Source organism: Prionailurus bengalensis, chromosome B4 (assembly GCF_016509475.1).
Source record: "Prionailurus bengalensis isolate Pbe53 chromosome B4, Fcat_Pben_1.1_paternal_pri, whole genome shotgun sequence".
NCBI lineage: Eukaryota > Metazoa > Chordata > Mammalia > Carnivora > Felidae > Prionailurus > Prionailurus bengalensis.
Window position 1 is genome coordinate 25,840,504 of NC_057358.1, and position 26,231 is coordinate 25,866,734.

General features: G+C 37.2%; 1 protein-coding gene across 4 annotated transcripts in view; it reads right to left on the reverse strand.

The window, feature by feature from the left end:
• MPP7 (membrane palmitoylated protein 7) overlaps nucleotides 1-26,231 on the reverse strand; it is a 292,696-nt gene that overhangs the window by 53,005 nt on the left and 213,460 nt on the right. For 3 of the 4 annotated variants that reach the window (XM_043563317.1, XM_043563319.1, XM_043563316.1), the window contains exons 12-15: nucleotides 23,628-23,648; nucleotides 23,517-23,528; nucleotides 22,466-22,507; nucleotides 3,445-3,615 (exon numbers count right to left, since the gene is read on the reverse strand). In XM_043563317.1, the coding sequence (XP_043419252.1) occupies nucleotides 3,445-3,615; nucleotides 22,466-22,507; nucleotides 23,517-23,528; nucleotides 23,628-23,648 (246 nt within the window). The remainder of the gene's footprint in view (nucleotides 1-3,444; nucleotides 3,616-22,465; nucleotides 22,508-23,516; nucleotides 23,529-23,627; nucleotides 23,649-26,231) is intronic. The other variant, XM_043563318.1, reaches the window with a different exon arrangement.

The window sequence follows — 26,231 nt, forward strand, 5'->3', positions numbered from 1 at the left end:
CTGTGTGGTATGTTATCAAAACACAGATCAAAATTTGTAGTATGAAGTACTTAGAAGGAAATTATAAATTTATGCCTAACAATAGTTAAATCTTTAAAAAAAGTGTTTCTAGTCAATAGTCTAAGATTCAACTTTATGAAACTAGAAAAAGAGAAAATTAAATGGATCCAAAGTAAGCAAAGGAAGGAAATAATAAAGAGCACAAGTCAATAAAACTTAGAAAATAGAAAAAAAATTTAATGTACAAGTGGTTTTATAAAAAAATCAATAAATTAGAAAAAGAGCTAAGGTACCTAGACTGTATGAAGGCCAGAAATCATCCTCACTCTTCTGTTTTCCACGCCTGTGTAATTCCCTCTCCTTGACTGTGGGCAAAACCTGTTATTAGCTTCTAACCAATAGAACATGGAATATTTTGCCTTATTCCCTTCTCAGTTAATATAATTTGATGAAGCTACCATGTTGCATAGGCTCACATGGCAAAGAACTGAGAGCACATTATGAACTCTGCCAACAACCACATACATGGTTTTAGAAGCAGATCCTTTAACAGTCTAGCATTCAAATGAGAAGACTACCTCATGGCAAGGCTTGAGCACAGCCTTATGAGACTTATGAGATATCCTGAAGCACAGGACCCAGCTAAGCCATGCCTAAACTCTCCAAATTTTGACCCACAGAAACATTCAGATAATAAGTATGCACTATTTAAAAGTCACTAAATTTGTAGTAACCTGTTAGGCAGCAATAGATACCGGATGTAAGAGTGAAGACATAAATTACCAATAATAAGAATGAAAGTGGAGACATTACTACAGACCTTACAGAAAGTTAAAGGATATTAAGGAAATATTATGAACAACTTTATGCTTATATAATTGGCCATTTAGGTGAAATGGACAAATCGCTTCAAAGACACAAACTGCCAAAATTCTTTCAGAAAGACACCCTGAATAGTTGTGTGTGTGTGTGTGTGTGTGTGTATAAAGGTAGAAAGATGCACTCTTCACATGCTCTCTTCCTCTCCCCGTTCGTCCTCTTCCCTACTTTTTAAAAGAAGAAATTAAATTGTAGTTAAAAACCTCCCCAAAAGGCTCCAAGCCAAGGTGTGGTTTTGTTGTATAATTCTACCAAACATTTTAAAGGAAAATAAGTAATTCTATACAAGCTCTCCTGGAAAAGTAAAGAGGAGAAAACACTCCCCAACACATTTTATAAATGTGGCATTATCTTAATGCAAAAAGCAGATGAAAACAAATTTAGGAAAACTACAGACCAGCAAATTGAACCTAGTACTGTGCAAAAGGCTAATACATCATGCAAAGCTCATTCAACACACAAAAACTAATCAATGCAGTTCACCATTTCAACAGATCAAATAAGAAAAAGCATATAATCATCTCAACAGATGCAGAAAAAAATCCATTTGACAAAATTCAACATCAATTCATGATAAATACTCTCAGCAAACTAACAATAGACGGGAATTTTCTTAACCTGGTAAAGGGCATCTATAAAAAAACCTACAGCTAATATCATACTTCATGGTGAAAGATTGAGTACTTTCTTCCTAAGATTGACAACAAAGCAAAGATGGTCTCACTACTCCCATTCATCATCATACTGGAGAGTCTGAGGTAAAGAGAGAATACAACACGAATAAAGATGAAAATACCTACAACGAAGAAATAAAATTGTCTCTGGTCACAGATAACAAGATTATCTACATAAAAAAATTCAAGGCATCCACAAAAAAGATACTAGAAACCTCCTTTAAGAACTATAGAGAAGGTTGTGACATCTGTATATAGCGCCATTTAACAAAAGTGCATGGCTACTTCTAACATGCATGAGGCCAACATCCCCCTAAAACCTCTTTTCCTTTGGAAGATTCTAGGGAGTATTTATTTTCCATAACCATCAAGCATCTTTAGTTGCTTGTGACTATGATTTACTTTTATTCTTCCCTGCATTACTATTCAGACCCATAGTTTATCTTCATCTATCTTTCCTTCCTCACCCCGAAGGTTAGCACCTACAGGAAAGAAAAAGAGATCAAAGTCTATTCTGCTTTCCTCTTTCAATTTGATCCCCCAGGGAAACCAAAAGTAGCACAGATGTAACAGTAACTCCTTGGCTGCAGAGAGTCCTCAGATTTAAGGAGAAACAGGAAATTATGCTATCTTTGCCTTTTTATCACAAGGTATCTCTCATCAGATAAGCAGCAGACCTTGGCTGAAGAGCAGAAGATGCAACGGGGATGGACGAGATGCTGCTAAGATGGGTGCTGGGAGGGACACGGGTAGAAAAGGACCAGGGAGTCCAAGTAGCCCCCATGAGGCACAAAAGGATTTAGAACTGGGGAACACTTATATTCCCCTTAGCCCAACTCTATAGGGACTGGAAGCTGGGGTATTGCAGGCTCTACAGTAAACATAAAAACAGATGTAGAATGTTCCTCCGGGTGGGGCTTGGGGGGTGCTTTCATATCCATTGATTAGAAGAAGGGGACACTGTTAATAAGGGAAACTCTGCAGTATATGAGTGTTTCTAAATCATGCAAATGATGTGACTATCTCTTCCAGTGCCATCAGGTGTGAGAAACTGCATCATTTCCCACTCATCACCACTGTCAAGAGTATATGCTGTAACCTCTCAGAGGACTCTGTGTCAATACAAGGGGTGACTCTTTAGCTTTTCCATTTATTCTCATCCCCATCATGATCGTCTTCAGTTTATGAAGGAATAATTACCAACAGATACCAGGCCCCTTTATTCTTATCCACACTCCCCCCCCCCCCCATCATTGGTTTTGATCACTGGAGCTTAATTACCTGTTTCCAAATTTTTAAAGAAATGGCAACCAGAATGAGGTGCGTGGAGTAACACGGAGGTCACGACTGCATGCGTGGCTATGAAGAGTGGATCAGACAAACGCTAGAACGTGACTATGAGTCAAACCAGCCAACGTTTATGGAAATCACCACATATATTTATTAATTGCTTTAAGCAGTTTCATGAACTGACTCTCCAGCTTTAAATACTCCAGAGCTCTGCTGAAATAGTTGATTTCACTGAAGGCCTAAGTGCCATAAGAAGTTCCACCATGGCTACTGCCTCAAAATGATGTGAAAGACACCGTGTTACATTAACAAATATTGGTTTCTATTATTTAGTTACGCTGATTTACTTTACTATATTGCGATGTGTTTTCTATCCCCCCTTACAGAGGTCCCACTAAAATGCCAGTGCCATTCTTCATAGACATCTTAAGTCTCACGAATGTCATAGGAGTACAAAAGACTGAAATGTCCTTTTAGAAACCAAACAAAAGGTGTTCAAAATGAGATTTGTGGCTTGAAATCTTCAAGCATAATGCCCTTTGATGTTAAATTCTTACCACCTCACTTATTTCATCAGAATTAATACAAAAGACACACTTACCAACCAAGACAACAAGTCTGTATTTTTCATTAGTTTGCCGCCGATAGGGTGTCACTTCCTCATATGTAGGCACATCAGCTGTATCGTACTGGTCACTCTTCTTGCATTCATACATGGACTTATTTGTTTTCTTATCTTTTCTACTAAGACGGAAACTTCTCCTAAAACCAGCTGCAAAAATACATACACATATATATATATATTTTTTTTAGTAGTAAGAACTAAAGAAACCAACCTCAAAAAGACAAAAATTAAAAAACCCTCAAATCTGGCTGGATTTTAGGAACCAGAAGGCTGTTACAAGTATATTTTGTAACAGAAAAAAACAAAGATACTTCACAATTTCATTAAAACATTTATAAGAGAATCGTCTAACATTTATCTTTGTAGTTTTATAAATTTTATTCAGTTCCAAACCATAAAGAGTTCTTTCCAGAAATCAATGAGTCAAATACATACAAAGCAAAGTAAGTTGGAAATCATAATTTATCATGGATTAACTGATGAACACATTTGATAAGCAAAAAGCTAAAAGCCCTATAAAAATGTCAAATATAAATGATGACTTCGTTCATTCATAAACACTAGAATGTTTTGTTTTGTATTGTAAACATAACCTAACAACATACCTGTTGCACAGACAAGCATCTATTGTTGAATAAAAAGAAAACTAAATTAGGGACAGCTCAGTGTCAAACATGCCTATACATGGATCAGGCTGACGGAACGAGCCAGTCACAAAGAGCAAGTTCTTTAAATTTATGAGACTCCAGTGGAGGGGGAGTAAATGACCAAGTCCAGGTCCTTTTTCTTCCATGGAACGTCTATGGTTTTATAATTTGAAGCCTACTGAAATTTGGAAATAAGATTCATAGTCTCGACTGTGTACTCCCATCAATAGATCACATGATCTTTTGCTAAAATAATTTTAGAAGTACTTCAATAAATTTGATGTCTGCTCCAGGAGACCTCTCCAGCTCACTGCTACCATTTTTCGCACCAAGAGCTCCAAAAGCTGAGGCAAAAGTTCTTTTTCTCAGTCAATCCCCATTTCATTCTGCTTGCCCTTCATGTTGTTGCATCACTCAGGTTTTACTTCCTTTCTAGAATAGTGATGTTTATCATACACAGTATGATTGCATCCATATAAACAGTATGAATTCGGCAAGAAATGCAATCAGTTCTTGACCTAACCAACCCTCAAAATCCAGACTTTGAGGAAAACTGTTCTGCTTATTGAAATGTTTTATAAATATATATAGTTGTATATGTATTTATATATATACATATATATGAGTACATACACATATATATACACACATATGTATACATATATATATATACACATATATCCATATATATGTATACATGTATCAGCTCCATAGTACAAAGCAAAATGCACATTTTTAAAATTAAAAAGTACATTTTTAAATGTAAAGAAACACATTCTCTTAGAAAATGATATTTTTTTCTCTTGAAAAAATATTGATCAAATTTGATTAGTAAAATAATTTTTAAATAGAGGTATTTTATAATAAAATGCAAGAATGTTAAAACTGTTTTGTTTGAATTTTAGGAACCATAATGAAAAAGAATATTACCACTGGATTTAAGAAATTAATAGGATTCAAAATAAAGGCCAGTATTGAAAACAATTATCAATAACCATGGAGTTATATACCACTCACCTTACGGGTTCACAGTTTAACAAAAAACCAGCCAGGCTATTAAGAATCGGGAGATACAACTTCATCTGATAGTATATTTCTGTGGCCTACCACGAGTCATTCTGATTTTGAGATACTTGGATTATTTGAGGGAAAAGATTTACAAAGGATTTGAGACAAGAGTTAATCACTCCTAAGCTCTCATATCAAAAGCACAAGGCAAAGAGAAAAAGGCAAATTGGACAAGTGATAAAACATTGGTATTTCTCAAAGAAGGATGAGATTCCAGGGAAGCACAGGGGGAAATGAGCCAACCGGGCCCCGGGATGAAGAAAAAGTGTCAATTCTAAAAGCACACAGACAGGCAGGATTTAAACTTCTATATAAAGGGTCATAGAAAGTTGTTTATTATCGTGTCTCTTTTCAGGATATTGGGGAAAGGGTCTCAAGAGGTTCCCTTACATCTGAGTCCTCACAACGTCACCCCAGAAGTGGGAGGGATACTTACAACCCCCACCAGGGCTTTAGCACAATGCTTCTCAGACCAATTTGCAGAAATTAGTTATGCCATCCCAACCCACCCCCACCCCCATTGCTGTCACCTGTGACTGCTGGCTCACTCTGGAATCCAGTAGAAGATGGCTCCTGGTTGAGCACAAAAATTACACATCAGCTATTCTAATTCTTTGATGCTGGTGTTTCAGAGTGTTCGAATTTCAGGTTCCCATGGTTCTTGTCTCATGTAAGGCAATTAGAGGATAAGCAGGTAGAAAGGGAAACTTCTTCGTGGTTATTGCTTGCATGGAGGGAGAGTTTTACTCAAGTCACTAACAAACTTATGGCCCAGGAATGACTCTAAGTAGGACATAAAGGCTTCATCCAAAGCAAATGAAGTCCAAGAGTGAAAACCTGAAAAAATTTCTGAGCCACGAATTCTAGCTGAATCCTGCATTTCAGTGAAAGTGTTTACCTGAGTTTTTACAATTAACTGAAGCTTTTACTTTCATTATAAACAGTAAAGAGATGGTGGGGAAAAGAGAGAAGGTAATCAGATTTCTGGTGTGAGGTTCTCGGGACATCAGAGATGGGGACCATGGTCCATAGGGTTAGTTTGGTGACATTCACTGTAGGGTGCTTGGTACAAGTTTTCTAAATTCAAGTAATTTAAAAAGGCAATAGCAAAACCTACTGCGTTCCTGTTTCATTCTCTTAATGTAAATTTCAACAAAGAAAGCAGGACACATTTGGTACTGTCACAAGAGAAAATTCTAAGAGGCAGACGTAAGGACCAAATACCGCACACAAAGACACAGTGCTGCAAGGAACCTGGGAGACCATCTGGCCCATTACATCCTTACTCCCTGGCCACACAGACGTCACAGACGTCACTGCACTTGCCCGCACACCATGACACGGTCCTGACCTCATTCACGTCAGTTTTTCAGGTGGCAACTACCGAGCGACTAGAATTCCCACAGGTTGTGAAGCTTAAGTGTCTTGACCCAAAACACTCACAAAAGAAAAATGGCAGTCAGGTCGTCACGCCAATTCTATTAGAGCAGCAGCAGCAGTCCTGAGTGCTAAAAATCGAGGACCACAGGTGGCCAGGTCTGGGTCACCACAGGCTCTGACACAGCTGTGTGATTTGCCAACTTTTTCAAAAACTTACCTGAAGGCTCATTCCTCAACTTTAAAATGAGTATAACAGTATCCACCTTAAGGGTTGTTAAGGATTAAACAAGCAATTCATATAAAGCATTTGGTCCAAGGGAGCCTGGGTGGCTCAGTCGGTTAGGCATCCAACTTCGACTCAGGTCATGATCTGGTTCATGAGTTCGAGCCCCACATCAGGCTCTCTGCTGTCAGTGTGGACCCCGCTTTAAATCCTCTGACCCCTGTCTCTCTGCCCCTCCCCTGCTCGCTCTCTCTCAAAAATAAACAAACATTTAAAAAATAAGTAAGTAAAGCATTTGGCCCAGTACCAAGCATATGGTAAATACCTACATATACTGGCTATGGATTAGTACTTGATTATGTCTCCAACTAACTGAAAGTACCTAGAAGGCAGAAACATATACCTCCCTGTGTTCCCACAGTACACGGTCTACTAGCAAGAAAGGGAAAAAATAAGTTAAGGGCCTTATTAATAAGTTTTGAATTGGCTGTTATAAAAGAACAGCATTTAAATATAAAGAATAGTTATTAAAATTAAAGCCAGATTTAAAGATGTTAAATATTAAAAGTACCCTATTAAAGTAGTAAAGCTTTTTAAAGAAACACAGCAGAAAAAATTTAGCATGCACTATCCTTTCACTTTTTCCTGCCCCCACATAATCTCTCTAGGGATCTATGTTATTTCTGGTACAATATTTAAATTTAAAGAGCATCCTTCTCTTCTGTCTTCTTATCACGATCACGCACTCTCCTGAGCCAGATACCTGGTTATGTTCCATATTTATATCACACAGTGTGTGTGTGTGTATTTTTTTATTATATATGTTATATATCCACACATATACACAGAATAAAATAAAAATTCCCAACCCAGAGCAACCAATAAAAAACAGCTGGAACAGAGGATATGACAAAAGGTACAAAATTCAGAGTAATTGCTTGTGATGGTTTCTCAGACCAAAAGAACAAAACAGGCTATTTTCCAAGAATCTATCCCCCGTGAGTAGTCTGGGGTCATAGCTCATTCAGTGTGCCGTTCAAGGCAGTGCGGAGACGGTAATTTTCAAACCTGGGTAACACAGTGAGCGATGTGTCAGCACACCTGGGCTAAGTCTAAGCTTAAAGGAGAGTTAACTCTGTGTCAGGAAGAGGCAGTTTCTTACCTTCGGCTTTTGTGTGGTTCTCTAATTAAAAGGAAGACTTAAAAATGTAGACTTGAACTGAAAGTAAGCAAAGCATCCTTTCAGGTAACTGAAAAACCTAGAACGTATTTAATTCCAGTTCACCGTCAACGCACAAATCTTAGCAAGAACTGGCTTTAAAGAAGGAAGGGAAACGGAACAGTAACAAGGAATCTGGAGTAAGGGCACAGTTTTACACAAAATATATTTTTCCTTATATTTCACATTTTTGTAATTTATAATTGGCTCAACATTTTTATGGACAAGCTTTTTCCAGCAAGCTTACCCACAGCTGTTAGAGATTTGTGTGTTTTAAAGGAACGACACGTCTACTTTACTACAATAGGAAAGTGACTTTATAGTAAAACTGCAGCTGCGGGTCAGCCCACTAATCGCAAGGAGACACTTCTTATCTAATATTTTCCAGTAGAAATCATTTACAGTGACTTGTTAGCTTATCATATAATTGCGAGGCTTTGTTTAAAGCCTTTTTTACTATAAAAGGAAACAGTTAAATTGCTTGTTTTTTGCTCCTTCTTTCAAGAAGATCGCAATAAACATCCCTGAACATTCCGTTTATTCCATCTTGTGGATTATTCCATTAGGATAAGTTGCCAGAAGCTAGATAGATCTTGTCCACATGCTTCTCAGATCAGTGAAGGGCAATGTACGTTTCCACCAGCAGCAAATACGATTACCCATATTACCAGTCTCTCATGAAGAGACTTCTAATTCGCTTTGAAATCTTCAGTGATTTGACAAGTGAAAAACTGTGTATGATTTCATCTTGTCTGTTATTGGAGTTGACCGTTCTTTCATGTTTATCACCCAGCTGCACGCCTTATTTCTTCTTTAAATTGTTCACACATTGTGATCACTTTCTTATTGGGGTCTTCATAAATACATACATGTACATATGTCTTTTAAGGTCACAGTCCTTGGCCCTAATTTGATGCACTTTTTAAGATTTTCAACATTCCATTTTGAAGAAATGTAAAATGTTGATGTATTTGAGTCTGTGCATTTCTTTTTGTGACTTCTCCCACTGTTTTTAGGACTTTCCTATTCCTTGGGTCTGATAAATATTCACCTATATTTTCTTAAGTTAAAAAAAAATGGGCTGCATGGCTTTACACTTAATTTTTTTTTTATCCCATCTGGAATTACTCAGCTGTAATCATGAGATCAAGCTTGTGAGGTGAGGCTGTAACTTTATATTTTTCTAAGTAGTTAACCAATGGTCCCCAAAATACTTACTGAACAATCCTTTCACTACTTTATGTTGATACATTCTTTGTACTGAAGTACCAGATGGCTTATTATGTCACGATGAAAACAATAAAAAAATAAAAAGGTAATTAATTCTTGGTCTGAGTTTACAGAATTCTCTTACTGATAATATCAATACCAAAGCAACAGAAGTCATGATGGTGGTAGTTGATATGTATTGAGAACTTACTAGATAACAGACACCCTTGAAGCCTTCATGTGGATTAATCCATTTAATTCTCACAACCACCCAATGAGGTAGGCAAAGTACTCCATGGATTTAAGTGGCTCTTCTTTTAGTTTAATAAGTCAGGGAAAGACAAACACCATATGATTTCACTCATATGTGGAATTTAAAGAAATGAAACAGATGACCATAGGGGGGAAAAAAGAGAGAGGCAAACCATAAAACAGTCTCTTAACTATAGAGAACTGACGGTTGGTGGAGGGGAGGTGGTGGGGGGATGGGTTAAATGGGCGAGGAGTATTAAGGAGGGCATGTGTGGTGATGAGCACCAGGTGTTGTTTGCAAGTAACTGATGAATCACCAAATCCCACAAGTGAAACTAACATTATACTCTATGTTAACCAACCAGAATTTAAATAAAAATTTGAAAAAAAAAGATTACCAAGACTTTGGTTCAAATATTAAATGATGAAAACAGCAAGTCTGAAAAGTTACTCTAAATACACAGATGTACAGTAGAAAAAATGGTGAGCCTTCTGTTACTTTATGAAATAAGTAAATAAGAAAAGATAAAGGAGCAGTAGCGTATTTTAGGGTTTAAAAATCGTAAGCTCTTTTCTGTTAGAGACATTTTTTTCCAAATATAACAACACATTTTGGATACGTCTCTGTATTCAACATGATGTGTAAAATATAAAAATATACACAACAGTGTCACACTGCCCTCCAAAAGCTCCCAGTCTACCAAGAGACACAGGAATATTCCCAAATACTTGTAATTTAAGGGGTTTTGCAACACAGGCTCATGACCAGAGACTAAGATTTTTAGCAAGTTCTCTAATTCAACACTGACACTTCTTTTAAGTAAAAAATAAATAAATAAATAAATAAATAAATAAATAAATAAATAAATAAATAAATAAAATAAACTCAGGCAGTTGTGACTTGGTCATTGACAAAGCCATTTCACGACATTTATATAACACCATTCACTCAAAGAGTATAAAATTTAATGCTTACATATGTAATTTAAGAATCATTTGCTATTAGAATAAGCTTCATGTTATAGATAAGTATTATACCTATCAATTCTATGATTTCATATGTTACTGGTATTTCTAACAGTAACAAAATTAAAAAAAAAAAGACTTGAAGTATCCAACATATACGTAAGTATGGGAATGGTTAATTACACATTTTTGCAAAGAAATGAGGTTGACGTCATTAAAATTACAATTCTAAAAATTTAGAGCACCATAAAATACAGTTGATATAATAATAAGTGGAAAAAACTGAGCAGAATACAACAGTCATACTACGAGAGCTTTACTTTTTTACTAATATAAAAGTGGGTATGGATAAAAAAACGTGGAAGAAAATGCATAACAACAGACAATGGTTGCGTTAGGGTGAGAGGGCTGTGGACAATTTTTATTCTGTTTTTCAAATTTTCTATAATGTCACACAATTTTAAAATTTGAACCAAAAAAAAAGCCCACAAAACACAGAGTTCATAATATATGAACAACCAAACAAATGAAATCCACTGACAGATGTACTGTGTGCCGTACCAACCTAAAATACAAAATCTGTTTTGACTATGTCTCAGACGTAGGGTCTAGTCTTCTGTATTTTGAAATGATTGTGGTAATAGACATTTTTATATTTACAATAGTTAGAAACAGCCAGTAAATTAAAATATTAAAAAAGCAATAGAAGTAAAAATAATGGAAAATGATTTCTTTAAAATAATATAGGATGAGAACTAAAGATCAAAGGTCAAGAAGACAGAACCAAAGGTCAAGAGAGAGAAAAGCAGAGTTTTGAAAACTTATAACCAAACTAATACAACAGATGTGAAATCTTTTTTAAAAATCATAAATTGTTCTTGCATTCTTTGTTCCCATAAATAAGTAACTTTGGTGTGAATTTACAATGCAAATATTTCGCTTTAATAATTATTTTTCATAAAATTTTAAGACCATTTAGATGGCATTTTATGAACGTCTATGAACACAAAAGGCCCTCCAACAGAGTCAAGGTGACTCACCACCAATTGTAGCAGCCCCAGAAATCACACATGTGAACAAGTGAGCTCTGCCTTTCTGTTCAAAGAAAATAAATACTATAATGTTACCACGTATAATTTTCAAATAGGACAGTTTCAATCTTTGGTTACACTTCTTTTATATAACCAATTTGGTCTCATAACATCAAATATTAATGTATTCCCGATGTTTTTAATAATAAATGAGCTTTCGCTTTGTTTCAATTTTACAGATGTTTGTAGAATGGGAAAAGAAGAATCTCGGTGCAATTGTTGGAATCATCAAATAGGAATATTGATCAGAGGAATCTCAAAAGTTAGAGATTTATGGAAGGTTCCACTCTAAAGTTCCTAATTTTTAAAGGAATACACTTACTTGATATCAACAGAGTCAAGAAAACTGCTTAGTTTCTTAAAAGGAGATAAAAATAAACACTTCAATTCTTTTTCTCTCCTTAAATACATGAAAATGTGTTGTTGTTGTTGTTGTTTTTAACTTGGGAGAACTACAACACATTGTATGAAAATCATTTTTTGTATCTTAAAACACTGGATTAATTTGACAAAGCTAATATTTAATAGTTCAATAGGTACCTTAGTTACAAGGAAGAAAATATTTTAATGCAAATGAACTTTTTTAGAAGATTAAAAAACCTCACATAGACATTAATAAAAACTATGCAGCTGGAAACTATTACACAATGTTAGGCTCCTGCTAACAAAACATTGAAAATTTCCATTAAAATAAACATTTTTAATATAATGCCAATGTTGCTATAATGATAGAAATCATAACTGACATGTAAAAACTATGTGGACATGATCCTGAGACAAAAATATTACTGAAATGATACTTCCATAGTATCCCAATCATCAAATTGTCCCAAAGACACTTAAGGATAATTAAGAACGAACAAATAAACAGATAAAAATCTTGAGAGGAGGTTTAAATTGAAAAGAAACGCCAATATAAAACTATAAAAGTGAGATGTGAAAAAGCTGGGGTAGGCAGCTTCTTCTACTCATCTTCTAAAACAATGTCCGAAAAAGAAAAAATCATCAAAGACACATGAACATGACCATGGATTGTATTAACCAACTTTACGTATGCTAATTTTGTATAGAAAGTGGAGCAAGGCCTTTGAGCAAATACAAAATTCACCTCTGGAATGTTACACGTTTAAAGTTGCTCTCAATAAAACTTAAAGTAGTGTTCAAATGCCATAAACACCCTTGAATAATTCAGCTCATCTCAAGCTAAAAATAAAAAATAGAAACTCAAAGTACCTAGTGAAATCATGGAAGCTAATATGAGATACCAGTTTGCAATTTCCAAGAAAAAAAAAAAACTACTTCGGTCTTAAAAAGTTTTCCTGATACCACTGACAACTTCTTTTTAAAGCATAGCATAGTATTACCACAAAAAAAGAGAAACCATATGAGAATTTAATTTTCCGCCAGCCAGCTAATAAAGAAATGAGTTTTTACTTATTTTACATGCTTTCAAAATTATGAGAAAATACAGTATGCACACATAAAATTAAATATAAAAATACAGTCCTAAAAAGAGGAGAAAATTGATTTTAAATTTTAATATATTTTTTTAAGTTGAGTCTATGCAACCTAAAATTCTCCAAGCAGGAATGGTTTCTTTCTGTCAGAGAAAATATTTCCAAGTAGTATTCCAGACATGTTGAGATTACGCAGAGTTCTTGTTCAAGAAAGAACCTGTACCATTTTTAAAAGAATGCTTCTAAATGTTCTCTTTGTATAAATTTTACTTTTTGGAAGAATATTAAGGCAGTATATTTAGACATAACTGTACTTACCTACAAAACATTCTTTAATAAAATGTCTTAATAATGGAGCAAATGGGAATTTTTACTAGGTTTATAAAATAGGCAGTGTAACTGGTTGAGAATCAATGGTGCTTACACATAGAAATAAGAAATAGGATTAGGAAAAAAACACACACACAGAAGTAGAGATAGGTAAATAATAACATTTAAAAGAACAGCAAATGTACAGTTTTGTTTATATTGAACTTTATGGTAAGTGCTTCAGTTATTTTAAATAGAAAGAACAGTCTTAACTTACAGAAGTCCCCAAACTGATTTTGTTTTAAAAGAATGCATGAAGTACTCCAGTAAGGCCAGAAGTGGAGAAACTGATGATTTTTCAGGAAACCATTTGCAAGAAATTATGTTTGAAGACAGACGCATGATAAGGATGCATGGATTATAACACGATTTCTATAATGAATTAACCAGAGTAAAAACATTCTGTAATTCTTACCAATGTAAAAAAATATTCTTCATATACAGTATTCTGTACTACATTAGGAAAAAGGAGAGAATCTTCAAAGCTGACTATTGTACTATTGAGAAATAATGGCTGTATAGAAGCCAACACGCACACACACACACACACACACACACACACGCACACATACACACACACACACACACACACACACACACTAACTTCCACACCATCCACCAAAGCTAAATGAAATTTTCAAGAGCTTGTGAGAGGAAATTAATTGCTCCTAATTATTCATATATTTATATAAATATAAATGGTTTGACAATCTTCATATACAGGCAGCCCTTGACTTACAGGGATTCAACTTTAAAAGGTCCAGGTTTTACACTTCATATTTACAGCATACTATCAACTTATCTTCATGTTACTGCCATAAAATTTTATGCAATTAACACAACTTACACTGCCTGCTCAGTGAGCTTTTTCCTTCCTTCCAATAATAACAGCTACATCTCTTTTATTGATAAGCAGACCTCTAAGAAATGCAGCATGTTACACATCAGTAAGAATCATCCCACACAGTGTACATTTGTATCACTGACAGCTGATTAAGTATGGTTTTACAATATAATTCTTATACAAACAGACATTCAATTCTTGGAGTATTATAATGTTACTTCTTTTGAAAGAGTCAAATTAGATCATTTTTTGACACAGAATGTCAAAAATGTAATGGTCTTGAGGTTAAGGGCTACTTATATATGCTATAACGTGCTTGATTTTATGCACTTCAAAGAAAGTGAATATAATCAGATGTATTCACTGAGCTACTGGCCTGATTTAGATCAACAGCTGTCATGAATCTACAAGCAGGCCCTGGGTAGCCCCATTTTTGGTCTGAGGGTATTGTGTCTACAGGGTAAATCATTTCTGTGTTTCCTCTCCTTCTGTAGACTCAGGAGATAGAGTGTGAAGGAGGATGAGGTGCAAGGGTGAGGTTCTAAAATAAGCCAGAGTCTCAGAAATTTGTCTTAATTGTCCTTGGAAAAGTCCTCCTGAGAAGTCTAAATTTCTGGACACTCCCCTATTTTCCAGAGCTTTCCTAGAACTGGATAAATGTGCTATGCCCCGAGGATGGATATAGACCCATCCTGTGTACGTGGATATTCTTTAAAACTAGTGGCACTCAATGTGTATGTGAAAGTTGTGGTATCTGTTGGGATTTGATGTACACCAGGATACTATGGTCATCTGTACGATACAGTGACCAAAATGTCCCAAAACCATCTAGTTGACTTGTACTGTTCACACTACTTCTGTTAGTAAGAAAAACACTGATGGGAAATAACAAATCTCCAAAGGGTAAATTTTTCCTCAATGTGATAATTACCATAGACACAGAGGAGGAGAATGTTATGGTTAATTTTATGTGTCAACTTGGCTGAGCAATACTGCCCATATAGATATTTGTGCCAGCATTATTCCGATGTTTCTGTGAGGGTGTTTTTTTGGATGAGATTAACCTTTGGATCAGTGAACTTCAAATGAAGCACATTACCTTCTATAATGTGGGTGGGCCTCAACTAATCAGTTGAAAAAAAATCTCCCCTAAAAAAGAAGGAATTCTGCCAGCAGATGGCCTTTGGACTCAAACTACAACTCATTTCTGGGTCTCCAGCCTGCTGGCCTAACCTACAGATTTTGACTTACCAAGCCTCCACAATCATGTGAGCCAATTCCTTAGACTCACACACACACACACACACACACACACACACACACACACACACACACTCTCTCTCTCTCTCTCTCTCTCTCTCTCTCTCTGTGTGTGTGTGTGTGTGTGTGTGTGTGTGTGTGTGTGTGTGTACACAGTTGCCTGAATAATATAGAGGATTAGAAGGGAAATGTTAAAATTTTAGAATAAACTGGCATTTCTTAGTGAAGAAATAAATTACATTTTAATATCATTTAGAATAGAGAAAACCAATGAAAATCAAACAATAAAATTGACAAACTGTTAACATACATAGATCAATAAAAAAAGACACAAATTATTAAATTTAGGAATGAAAGAGGGGACACTGTTACCAAGAGGAAATAAAAAGAATTTAAGGGAATACTATCAATAGCTGTATGACAACAAATTGGATACTCTAGATGAAATAGAGAAATTACTAGTGATTTATTATTCAAACTGAAAAAAAAATAGAAAATCTGAATAAACCTTTAAGGAGCAAAGAGACTTAAATAGTAATCAAAAAACTTTGCAAAACGAAAAGCCCAGGACCAGATGGCTTCACAGATGAATTCTAGCACATGTTTAGAGAATAAGTGACACAATGAAACAAATTTACGAACACTTTAAAAAAGTGTAGGGAACACTTCCCACTCCATTACATGAGGCCAGTATTATCCTGATACCAAAGTCAAAGAAGTCACTAGAAAAAGAAAGTCTATAGACCAATATCCCTATTCCTCAAAATACTAGCAACCCAAATGCAGCAGCATATATGAAGGATTATATCCCATGAGCAAGTGGGTCTTATATTAGCAATGTAAGGTTGGGGTCAACATATAAAAATCAATCAGTGTTATACGTCACATTACTAGAATGAGGAAAAAAGCCACATGATCATATCAATTGATGCAGAAAAAGGATCTTCTACATACACGATAAAGTATCCTTCAAATAGAGATGGTTTCACTACTTCCTTGCCAATCTGGAGGACTTTTATTTTTTTCCCTCGCCTAACTGCTCTGGCTTCCACCTCCAGTACTATGGTAAATGAAGAGACCAGAATGCACATCCTTGTTAGTTTCTGATCTTAGGGAGAAAGTTCTCAGTCTTTCACCATTAAGCATGCTGTTAGCTGTTGGGTGTTAGTAGATGCCCTTGAACAAGTTGAGGAAATTCCTTTCTATTCTTAAGTTTTATCATGAGAGGGTGTTGAATTTTGTCAAATGCTTTTCAACTCAACCATCTACCAACTGTTCATCAAGGTTGCAGGTACCTCCCACATCACTATATCAAAGGTTTATTCTCTTCCCTCCCCTTATTTGAGCACTCCTTCCCTTCCTACAACTTCACTTTTATTGGCTCCTAGAAAAATCACATCCCTAGATATCCTTCTATTTCATTTTTGGTTCTTCTCTTGTCCAAGCCTACATCCGCTCCCTGGTGATCTCATCCAGCTTCATGGCTTTAAATCTTACCTAACTTTGACAACTTCTGAATCAACAGCTGGAACTCAAAACGGCCTATCCAGTTGCCTATTGAACAATTCTATTGGAGTATCATAAACGCAGCATATCCCACAGAGGACCCTTGATTTCCCCCCACCCCAAACCTCTACTCCACAGTCTCCCCCATCTCAGGAACTGGTGACTCCACCCTTGCAGTTACTAAGTCCAAAAATGGTGTACTCATCCTTGATTCTCCAACTTGTCTCAAAATCCTGTCTTACCTGCAAAATGTATTCCAAATCCCGTATCTTATGATTACCTCCACTGATATTTTGTTTCCAGCCACAATCATTTCTTGCCTGGGTTCCCACATAGCTCCCTGTCTCTGCCCTTGCTCCCTTGCGGTCCCTTCTCAACAGACCAGCCAGAGTGATCCTTAAAAATGTGTCAGGTCATGTCATTGGTCAGAACTCTTCAAGGATTTCAAATCTTACACACAATGAAGAGCCCCTCTGTCCCCTTCCTCTCCACTACCATTCTGTTACACTGGCAACCTCAAGTCCTATCCATCCGTGTTCACTGGTCTCCTTACTTACCCTTGGATGCGTCAGGGTCCCGTCTCAGGGCCTTTGCACATACTTGTTTCACTCCTTGGAATTCTCATTCCCCACAAGGCTGCTTTTCAGTTTTTTGCTCAAACATGACCATTACACAGAGGCCTTCCTTAACCACTTAATAGAGAGTTGAAGCCCAGGGTGCCTGGATGGCTCAATTAAGTGTCCAACTCTTGATTTCTGCTTAGGTCACGATCTCATGGTTTGTGAGATTGAGCCCCATGTCAGGCTCTGTGCTGACAGTGCAGAGCCTGCTTAAGATTCTCTCTCTCTCTCTCTGTCCCACCCCTGCTCACTCTCGCTCTCAAAATAAATAAACTTAAAAAAAAACAACAACAAGGAATTTGAAGCCCCATTTCCCCAGTTCCTCCATCATCCCATTCTTGTTTTGTTTCTTTATAGCACTAATTACCATTTAAGGTATTATATAATTGATTTAGTTGTCAGTCCCCAACCTACCCCCAATATGGAAGCTCTATGAAAGGGTATTTGTTTTGATCTTTGTTGAAACTCCAGTGCCTGGAAGAGTCTAGAACATAATAGGCATTCAATAAATATTAGAGGGGAAAATCCAGAAATACTACTATAATACAGTTATATTTTGTAAATACCAGAAGAAACTGCTAACCAGGGTTAAAGTGCTTGTGCCTTGAGGGAAAAGGTAGGACTAGAAAGGAAAAGGGAAAGATACACTTGTTTTGGGTTTGCAAGACTTGCAAATACTATTTGACTTCTCCAACAATTTATTAAATAGAGCCATATGGCATTCTATTGCTTTCTGACCTACAAAACAGGACTATGAAGCAATTTCATGGGCTTAACCTAATGCATATGTTACTCTAATAAAAATACAAAATTTAAAATTATTTTCAAAAATTTTGATGTGGGGAATACAAAAGAAAACTCAGAAGACAGGAGACAATTCACAGATTTGGCTATGTAGATCTTGTCTAGATGCTGTGAATCTTGGAATAGAAAACGGTAAAAGCCAACCAAAAGATCAGAAGAAAATGTGCACAACAGAGAGAGGGCTTAATATTCACGGCACACGAGGAGCTCATCTAACTAACAAAAGACAAAGATATTGATAGAATTATTTGAGGAAAAAAAGAAAAACTAATAAAAAGTCACAGCATTAACACTCACAGTATATTTTAAGGTGTTTACCAGATAATACTTTTACCATAAAACAGTCATTTATGTTAGCATGTTACTTTCGTGAGACCTCCTTTAAAAGTCCACTCTTAACTATAGAGAACTGATGGTCACCATCAGAGAGGTGGGGGGGGGGGGGTGGGAGCAATAGGTGATGGGGATTAAGGTATGCACTTGTCGTGATGAGCACTGGGGCGATGTATGGAAGTGTTGAATCACTACACTGGATGCCTGAAACTAATATTACACCGTATAGTAACTAGCTGGAATTAAAAAAAAAAATTAAAAAATAAAGAAAAAATAACAAAAAAATAAAAATCTTGAGGATCTGGCTTTTTAGGGTAAAACAGAATCCCACATAACAGTCAACTTGTTCCATTATATTATTTATAATGTACATAATGTATATAATTATAGTCTAAAAATAAAAAAAATAATATAATTTAAATTACATATATAATAACCAGAGGTTACGATCAAACTTGTTTCTCCTGCAAAAGAAAACGTTTCAAATCTGTGGTCCTTATTTGAAGTGTTTCTTTAAAAGAAGACACTTATCAGAAACACAATTCGTTCATGAATCCTATTCTCTCATATTCGTTTTAAAAACAAGGGTCTTTTTATCGTATGCTTCTCTTCTCAGGCACCTTGCTAGACTCCCTTAACTCAGTCCTCCCTAAATGAACTTCATGACACGTGAACCTGTGGCAGTCTCTTGCTACACACGTCAGACTAAGCATTTAGGCCAGAAGGAAACACCACCATGATGCGCATATATTAGAACACACTGGCCATGTTTCTCCCTTTGCCACCGGAAAGGACAATTTTCTCTAAGAGCAGGAGCTGAGTGGAATGGATAGCTATAATCTGTCATCAGGGCTTGCGAATTCAAAAGCCTTCAGAAGCTAGACAGGCCGAAAAATCTTAAGTTGTCTTCCATCGACATGAATGCGTTTTGCACCACACACTCAGTCCTCAGAGAAACAGGGTGTCCCATTTTTCTTAAACACAATCTGGCTATATTTATTTCCGCCACATTGGAGAACATGGATCCCAAGGAATGCATCACTGGTATAACACAAACACCAGCACAGCTGTTAGGAGAACGTCTGTGGACGTCCCGCCTCAGCATGGCAAGACCGTAAGTGGTGGGCACTGTGCTCAACCAGAGACCTTATGCTCCATTTACAGAGTCAGTTGTAACTCGGCTCCAGCTGGTCATCAGAAGATGAAGGCCTAGTGTAGTCACGTCTTCCGTTTCGTCAAAGGAGTCAGAAATTTTTACGTGGAATTTCTCAAATTTGTGGGCCCAACAAAAATATATATTTTGTCCAAACATAGCCTAAAGACTGTGCACTACCAGCTGGATATGAATCATTGTATGATGCATGATATTCCCATTTTACTGAGATGGTGCCCTCTTCTCGTCTGTAATTGGGTGATGTAGCATGGTCTCCTGGAAACAGAAAGCCCTCTGCCTTTTCCTAAAAATTACTCAGGGGCGTGGGGTATCTGCATGTTTTAGCTCACTTGCTAATGCCAAGTTCTTTTAATCTAAAGCACTCCTGGAGGCTCAGTTCCACCCCATCTAGTCTGCTTTGGGGCTCTGTTCAACCAAAGTCCTTCTGATTTCAAGACTTTCAAGTCTTTACCATCAGCTCCATCATCTCTGTCTACCAATGGACCCTATTTCCCTCTCCCACTAAAATACTTCTACTTTCAACTACAAAAATGGCCTTAAACTCAACTGCTATCTTTCTTTCACTATCCATTCTTATTCCTTGACACCTTGCAATTTACCTTCTCAGAGTTATCAGTGATTCTAGATAACAATGGAGCTCTTGCTAGATCGGATGGCATTTTATCCAGACCTCATTTTCCTGTAGTTTTTCACTGTCCAGGAAGCCAGCCCTTACTGTGGTCTCAGGGTTCCAGAACACAGCAGAGAAAGCGCACACACATTGTGTCACCCAAATCTAAACAGGCCTGGTGCTTTGCAACAGTCACCTCTCCCCATGTTACTCCTTCCACCTTCATCCCCTGCTGCTAACTATAATTCCACCTTACGCTTGGTGCCCAATTCTAACGTCATCTCTCATGGGACCGAGTCCTTCACTGCTGGGATGATCATCCCCTCAACCCTTGAATTACAGCATTTTATGTGACTCTCATCAGATACTGCTTTATACCACAGTCACTCACTGGATGGATACACACTACCATCTAACTGAGGTTAATGCCCTTCAAGTCAGGGAAAGTAGGTACCTCTATTTTTGAGAGAGGTAGAAGCTTGTAGTAATGTCTGCCCATCTCTTCACATCTCCCTTTTGGCCAACGGACATTAGCACATGTGATGTGAGCAGAGGCTTCATATACACACTGGCGATTTTTTTTTCTGTCGCCGTCTGGAACCCTGAGATGCTTTATGGGCTAGTGTCCTGGAGGATGAACAACTATAGGACACAGAAACCAGTGGACCCAGTGAGCCCCCTACCCCTCAGACCAACCAGAGCCCAGCCAAACCACCAGACTGCAAAGATTCAGCAAGCTGACACAGACCAGAAGAACCACTCAGCTGACCACAGAATCAGGGCAATAAATACTTGCTGCCTGAAGCCATTAAAGCTTCTAAGGGTGTAAGGAGAAGGGATTAACCAATATACAGAATATTTGGCACACTGTACTGTTCTGAAATGAGCAAAGAAAGAATGAAACTTCAACTCCTGTCTGATCATCTACTCTAGTTTTTCTAGCCTAAAAACGGGAATACTCTAGATTTCGGCATGGAGTTTCTGGTTTGTTTTGTACAATGAAAAACTAAAGGGCAGCATGCTGTCAAAGATCAAGTACAGGCATTCCATGTGCACAGATATATATGTGGAACAGGATGTACCATTCACTGTCTGTAGGTCCTTAGGTGTTTCCCGTAAACTTTCTGAACTTCAGTTTCCCTTCAGTAAAGCGGAAAAAATACCACCAGTCTCACAGCATTTGACATAATATATATTAAATACTAAATATAGTATCTGGCAAATTTCTCCAATAACCAAGAGACATTGTCTAAAATGAAGGAGGGTGAAGCAGTCGTCTCGAAAGCTGTGTTTCCACACAGTCACCTGTCACGAGCGCAAGTAGGGAACTAGTCAGTTACCTACAAGGCAAGGGCGGGAAAGGTCTGATGTGAGATGTAGATGAAGAGAATTCTGACGCCTTTAACAATTTCCAGAGACCTTGGTTTTTGCTTATAACATCCCTTGGCGTGGCCACACTGGAAAATTTTCCCTTCCGATACAGATTAGCGCCTCAATCACAGGCTTAGTTATAGTTGGGGCTGTCCAATCAATGGTTATGTAGAGGCGTGTTATGCGAAGAATAAATCATTAGAAGACAAAAACCAAAAAGTTACTTTGGAAGAAGTTATTTCGAAGCTTCGACTAATTAACAGCTAACCAGATAATTTAGAAAAGTCCAGCCGCTGTTAACTACATAACATGACTTCACCACAGTTTTCGTCTTCTATCCAAAAACATACGATGATTTACAAAAATACAGCATCTGGAGAGCTTCTTGGACAGCACCACGAAAGCACACTATGAATTCCTTTATGTCCAACCCACTGAGCCTGTTTCACATAAAGGTTCATGCTACCCCCCCCCCCCCCCACCGGAACATCAGAGCATGCTAGGGCGGATATGCTCATTTAAGATAAAACAACATCGTGGTTTTGAAGAAAGCAACAGAAAGAAAGAAATCCTCTTCCATGACCGATTGCTCACCTATATAGGTTCCACTGTGGCTACCAGCATATTCAGCATCTTCTGGATGGAGGGTAAAAGCATACAGAACAAAAGCCGAGAAATAAAGCAGAACAGTTAGAGAAGCCCAGCCACAGATGCAAAAAATAAATCACTCAAAACGATTCTGTAAAGCACAGCGTCAACCAGCCCTCACAATGCCACTCTTAAACATAAAACATTTTGTTTTATATTTAAGTTTCGAGTCATGTTTCAAAACATCATGCGATTTGTTTTTTAACCTTCCGCAGGGGTTACCTGATGCAGTTCCAAGGAAATTATAAAAGGTCTGCCTACGATGTTTCTACTTTTCACAGGTAAGAAAATCACCACACTGGATCCCCAAAGTGAACTTATTTTTGTAAATCAGGCTCTTGGATAATATGTAAAATACAGAACTTGTTTCGGCTCTCTGGATTAGAGAGAAAGGTTACAACGAAGACACAGTCTTTTCTTTTGATGGGAAGACATTCTGTGTCGGGAAGAACTAAAGGCAGAATATTTCTATTTTGATTTTGACTTTGAAAAATGAACAGAGGAAAGCAGTTTGAAACAAACAACGTGCTACTCATTATTTCCTGGAGCTAAATGAAAACTGGGTTACGCGTATCTTCAAATTTTAATTTAAGTAGCGGGGCACTTATTGCTTTAGAACCCTAATCTTCGCATCAATGTACTTCTGGAACTGAGAACACAGCTTGTGCAGACGTCAAATAGTTGAGAAGATGCCCCTGACATCCTTATGTTAAAGTGAGGATGTCAATATATTTGAACAGCATTGAGACTATTGGCAGAGGAGAAAACAACGTACTCTTGCAGATTACTTTCTATATATTTCTGCTATATGAAACAAAAATAGTGCAGTTCTTTCTAAAACAAAGTCCAATCATGATTTTCAGTTACTGTAATGTCAACGGGGACGTCTGGATGTACAAAATCTTTTATAAACGACTTGCTATGTTCAATTTAATCCGCCCAGATGTGTACTAAACAAAATTAGTAGACTACGCCAGGGAAACTTTTATACATGTACCTTTAATTTCCTCTGAGAAGCACAAAGAAAATGAGAAAGCAAATGATTAAATGTGCAGAAAACACAAAGTAGGAAGAAGATGCATCTAAGGAAAAAAAAAAATCCACCTACCACACTCAACTGTTTCCACATCTTAGAAAAGCCAAAGGGAAAAAAAAATGTATTTTAAATATTTCAAAGTTGTTAGTCAACAAATAAATAGAATTCATGAAAACCTACATTTTAGACTGCACTGGAGTCTTGGTTTAAAAAGAAGGTGTATACCAAAAGCAGTAAAAGCACAAGCCCTCATTCAGCTTATTAAGTGCCCAAATGGGAAAAATAATGAGGAAAAAACTTTTTTTTTTTTTCAAAATAACACCTTCAACAGGGGATCATCTTCATAGCACAGCTCTGTCTGTAAACTAATCTATCTATTCAATACATAGGATGCATACTTAGACAACCCTTAAAACGCCCTTGAAATGTCTAGGTACCCTATAAATTTAACAATATTCTGGCAATTATCAACTTATTACAAATATGAAGTGAGTCAGGCAGAACCCTTTACTTCTTTTTGTCTATATTATTTGATGAAAAGTATTTTTTTTGATCATGCATCCTACTGTGTTAATTTTTTTTTCAATATATGAAATTTATTGTCAAATTGGTTTCCATACAACACCCAGTGCTCATCCCAAAAGGTGCCCTCCTCATGATGAAAAGTATTTTTAAAAAAACAGTCTAAAAAATAGTTGTTACTGATAGGACAGAAATTTAAGAGTTGCGTTTGACTTAGGAGACTCACCTTCGGTTAATGGTGGGAAACAAAATCTGGCAATTTAATAGCAGCAAAATGTAACCATGAGTCAAAGGAGAGCATATTTTGCTATGAGACCTTGTAGAATGAACAGGACAGTTCTCTGCTCACTTCTCTCTCTAAACAGCAGAGTGGGCCAAAGGAAACACTTAGGAGAGAGTGTGCACCATTTTATTTTTATCTTTCAAATACCTATGGGTCTTCCAACTACATTGGTTCTATCTGAACAGCATTAGTAAAAATGACAAGCATATCATGTTATTCAGGCTCATATGATAAGTCACCCCAAGTTGTGAGTTTATCTACACTCATTTCTTAGTAGCTGTGAAATGCCATGTGCATCTAAGGCAAGTTATCAGGAAACAAATAATAAACTTTGCAATGTGGATTAGGACAAGCCAAGCAACCTAGGCTTAGTGGAAATAACACAAGCTGTGCTTCAGATGGGTCAATCTGCAAACTCAGACACGCCACCATTAAGTGGACTGTTAAACAGAAAGTATGTTTTCTGATAGGAACAACAGGACTGAGTGTTGCACCCCGATTACAGAAACAGTGTCGTGTAAATCAGATGACAAAAGCCATGGATCACACACACACGTGCAAAAAAACAAACATCGCCATATCACGTAGAGTATGGTATGTTTCATATTCTAATAAAAGGTTGTACATTCTCAGAAGAGTATTTCCTCCACACTCTTATGTAGGAAGAGAATGATATTTTCTGCATGGTACACACGTGCATATATACCCAAGCAAGCATCATGCTTAATAGACATCCAACAGGAAAAGCAAAGAACACTTTTCCTTAACACTTAGCAAGTTCAAACAAAGAGGAAAATATACAAAAGGCTGATCCCAGAAGACACTTGGGATTACTGCAGGATTCTCAACTATGGTAAGGCACTGTTCTGTGCGCTTTAAATGCATAAACTTACTGAATTCTCCAACAACTCTGAAGCCAGTGCTATTATCTCCAGGTTACAGATGGGAATCAGAGGTACAGGGAAGCAAAACACTCTTGGGTGTGGACCCACACGATCTGGCTACAGAGTCTGTGTTTTTAACTACTATACTATACCAATCACGCCAAAATCACTTTTTAAATTACTCTAACTTCAGGCTAGGAAATACAAATCAGGGGAGAGGTCAAATGAAGTAAGTTTCTTTTAATTTTCCTGTCTACTCCCACCATCTCCCAGCACACCAGCCTCTCGCCCCCTCCTCCCCCAGAGCTTGAACCACCCAAGTGCGTGTCTCCTGACCGGAGAGGTACAGGAGACTCTTCCCAGCATTACCAGGAGTCCACTCTCCACATCAACACTGAAGAGCTGGATGGGAGAATTACAAAAATCACCGAGGAGAGGCCAACAGGGTCACAAAGAGTAATTTTGGCCAAAGAGAAGAGAGTGGAAAGGCCCTCGTGAAGAGCATTTGATGGGCTCAACATAACAGGGCAGGGGGAACTTTTCCACGCTGCTGGATGCTACTCTATGTAGAGCAATGTCAGATACTCTTGACAAGAGGAGAAACTGTGTCTATATAGGTATGATAGCATTTACGGGGGCAAAGTTAAATCTTCACCCTAGAAGCTGCTTTCTTATGCCCCGCTCTGCCCCTATGCAATCTTCCCTAAAAGTCTGTAATAATCCACGACCAGTGACCACACCTCTAATTGTTAAGCAACTCTTTCTTACCTGCATGGTATTGGGTCCCCACGACAAAAGGCAAGAAACAGTATGGCGTTAGAACCCTTCATATGGAAAGGCTAAACGCACACACCCTGATAGTGTTTTAGAAGCAACATCTTCATTTATGGAAGTAGAACACAGTCTACTGAGATGAAAAGTGAGCAACAATAACTAGGCCGTCAGCTCAACCATCTCGTGGCATGAGCAGTCAGACATGCAATTTAC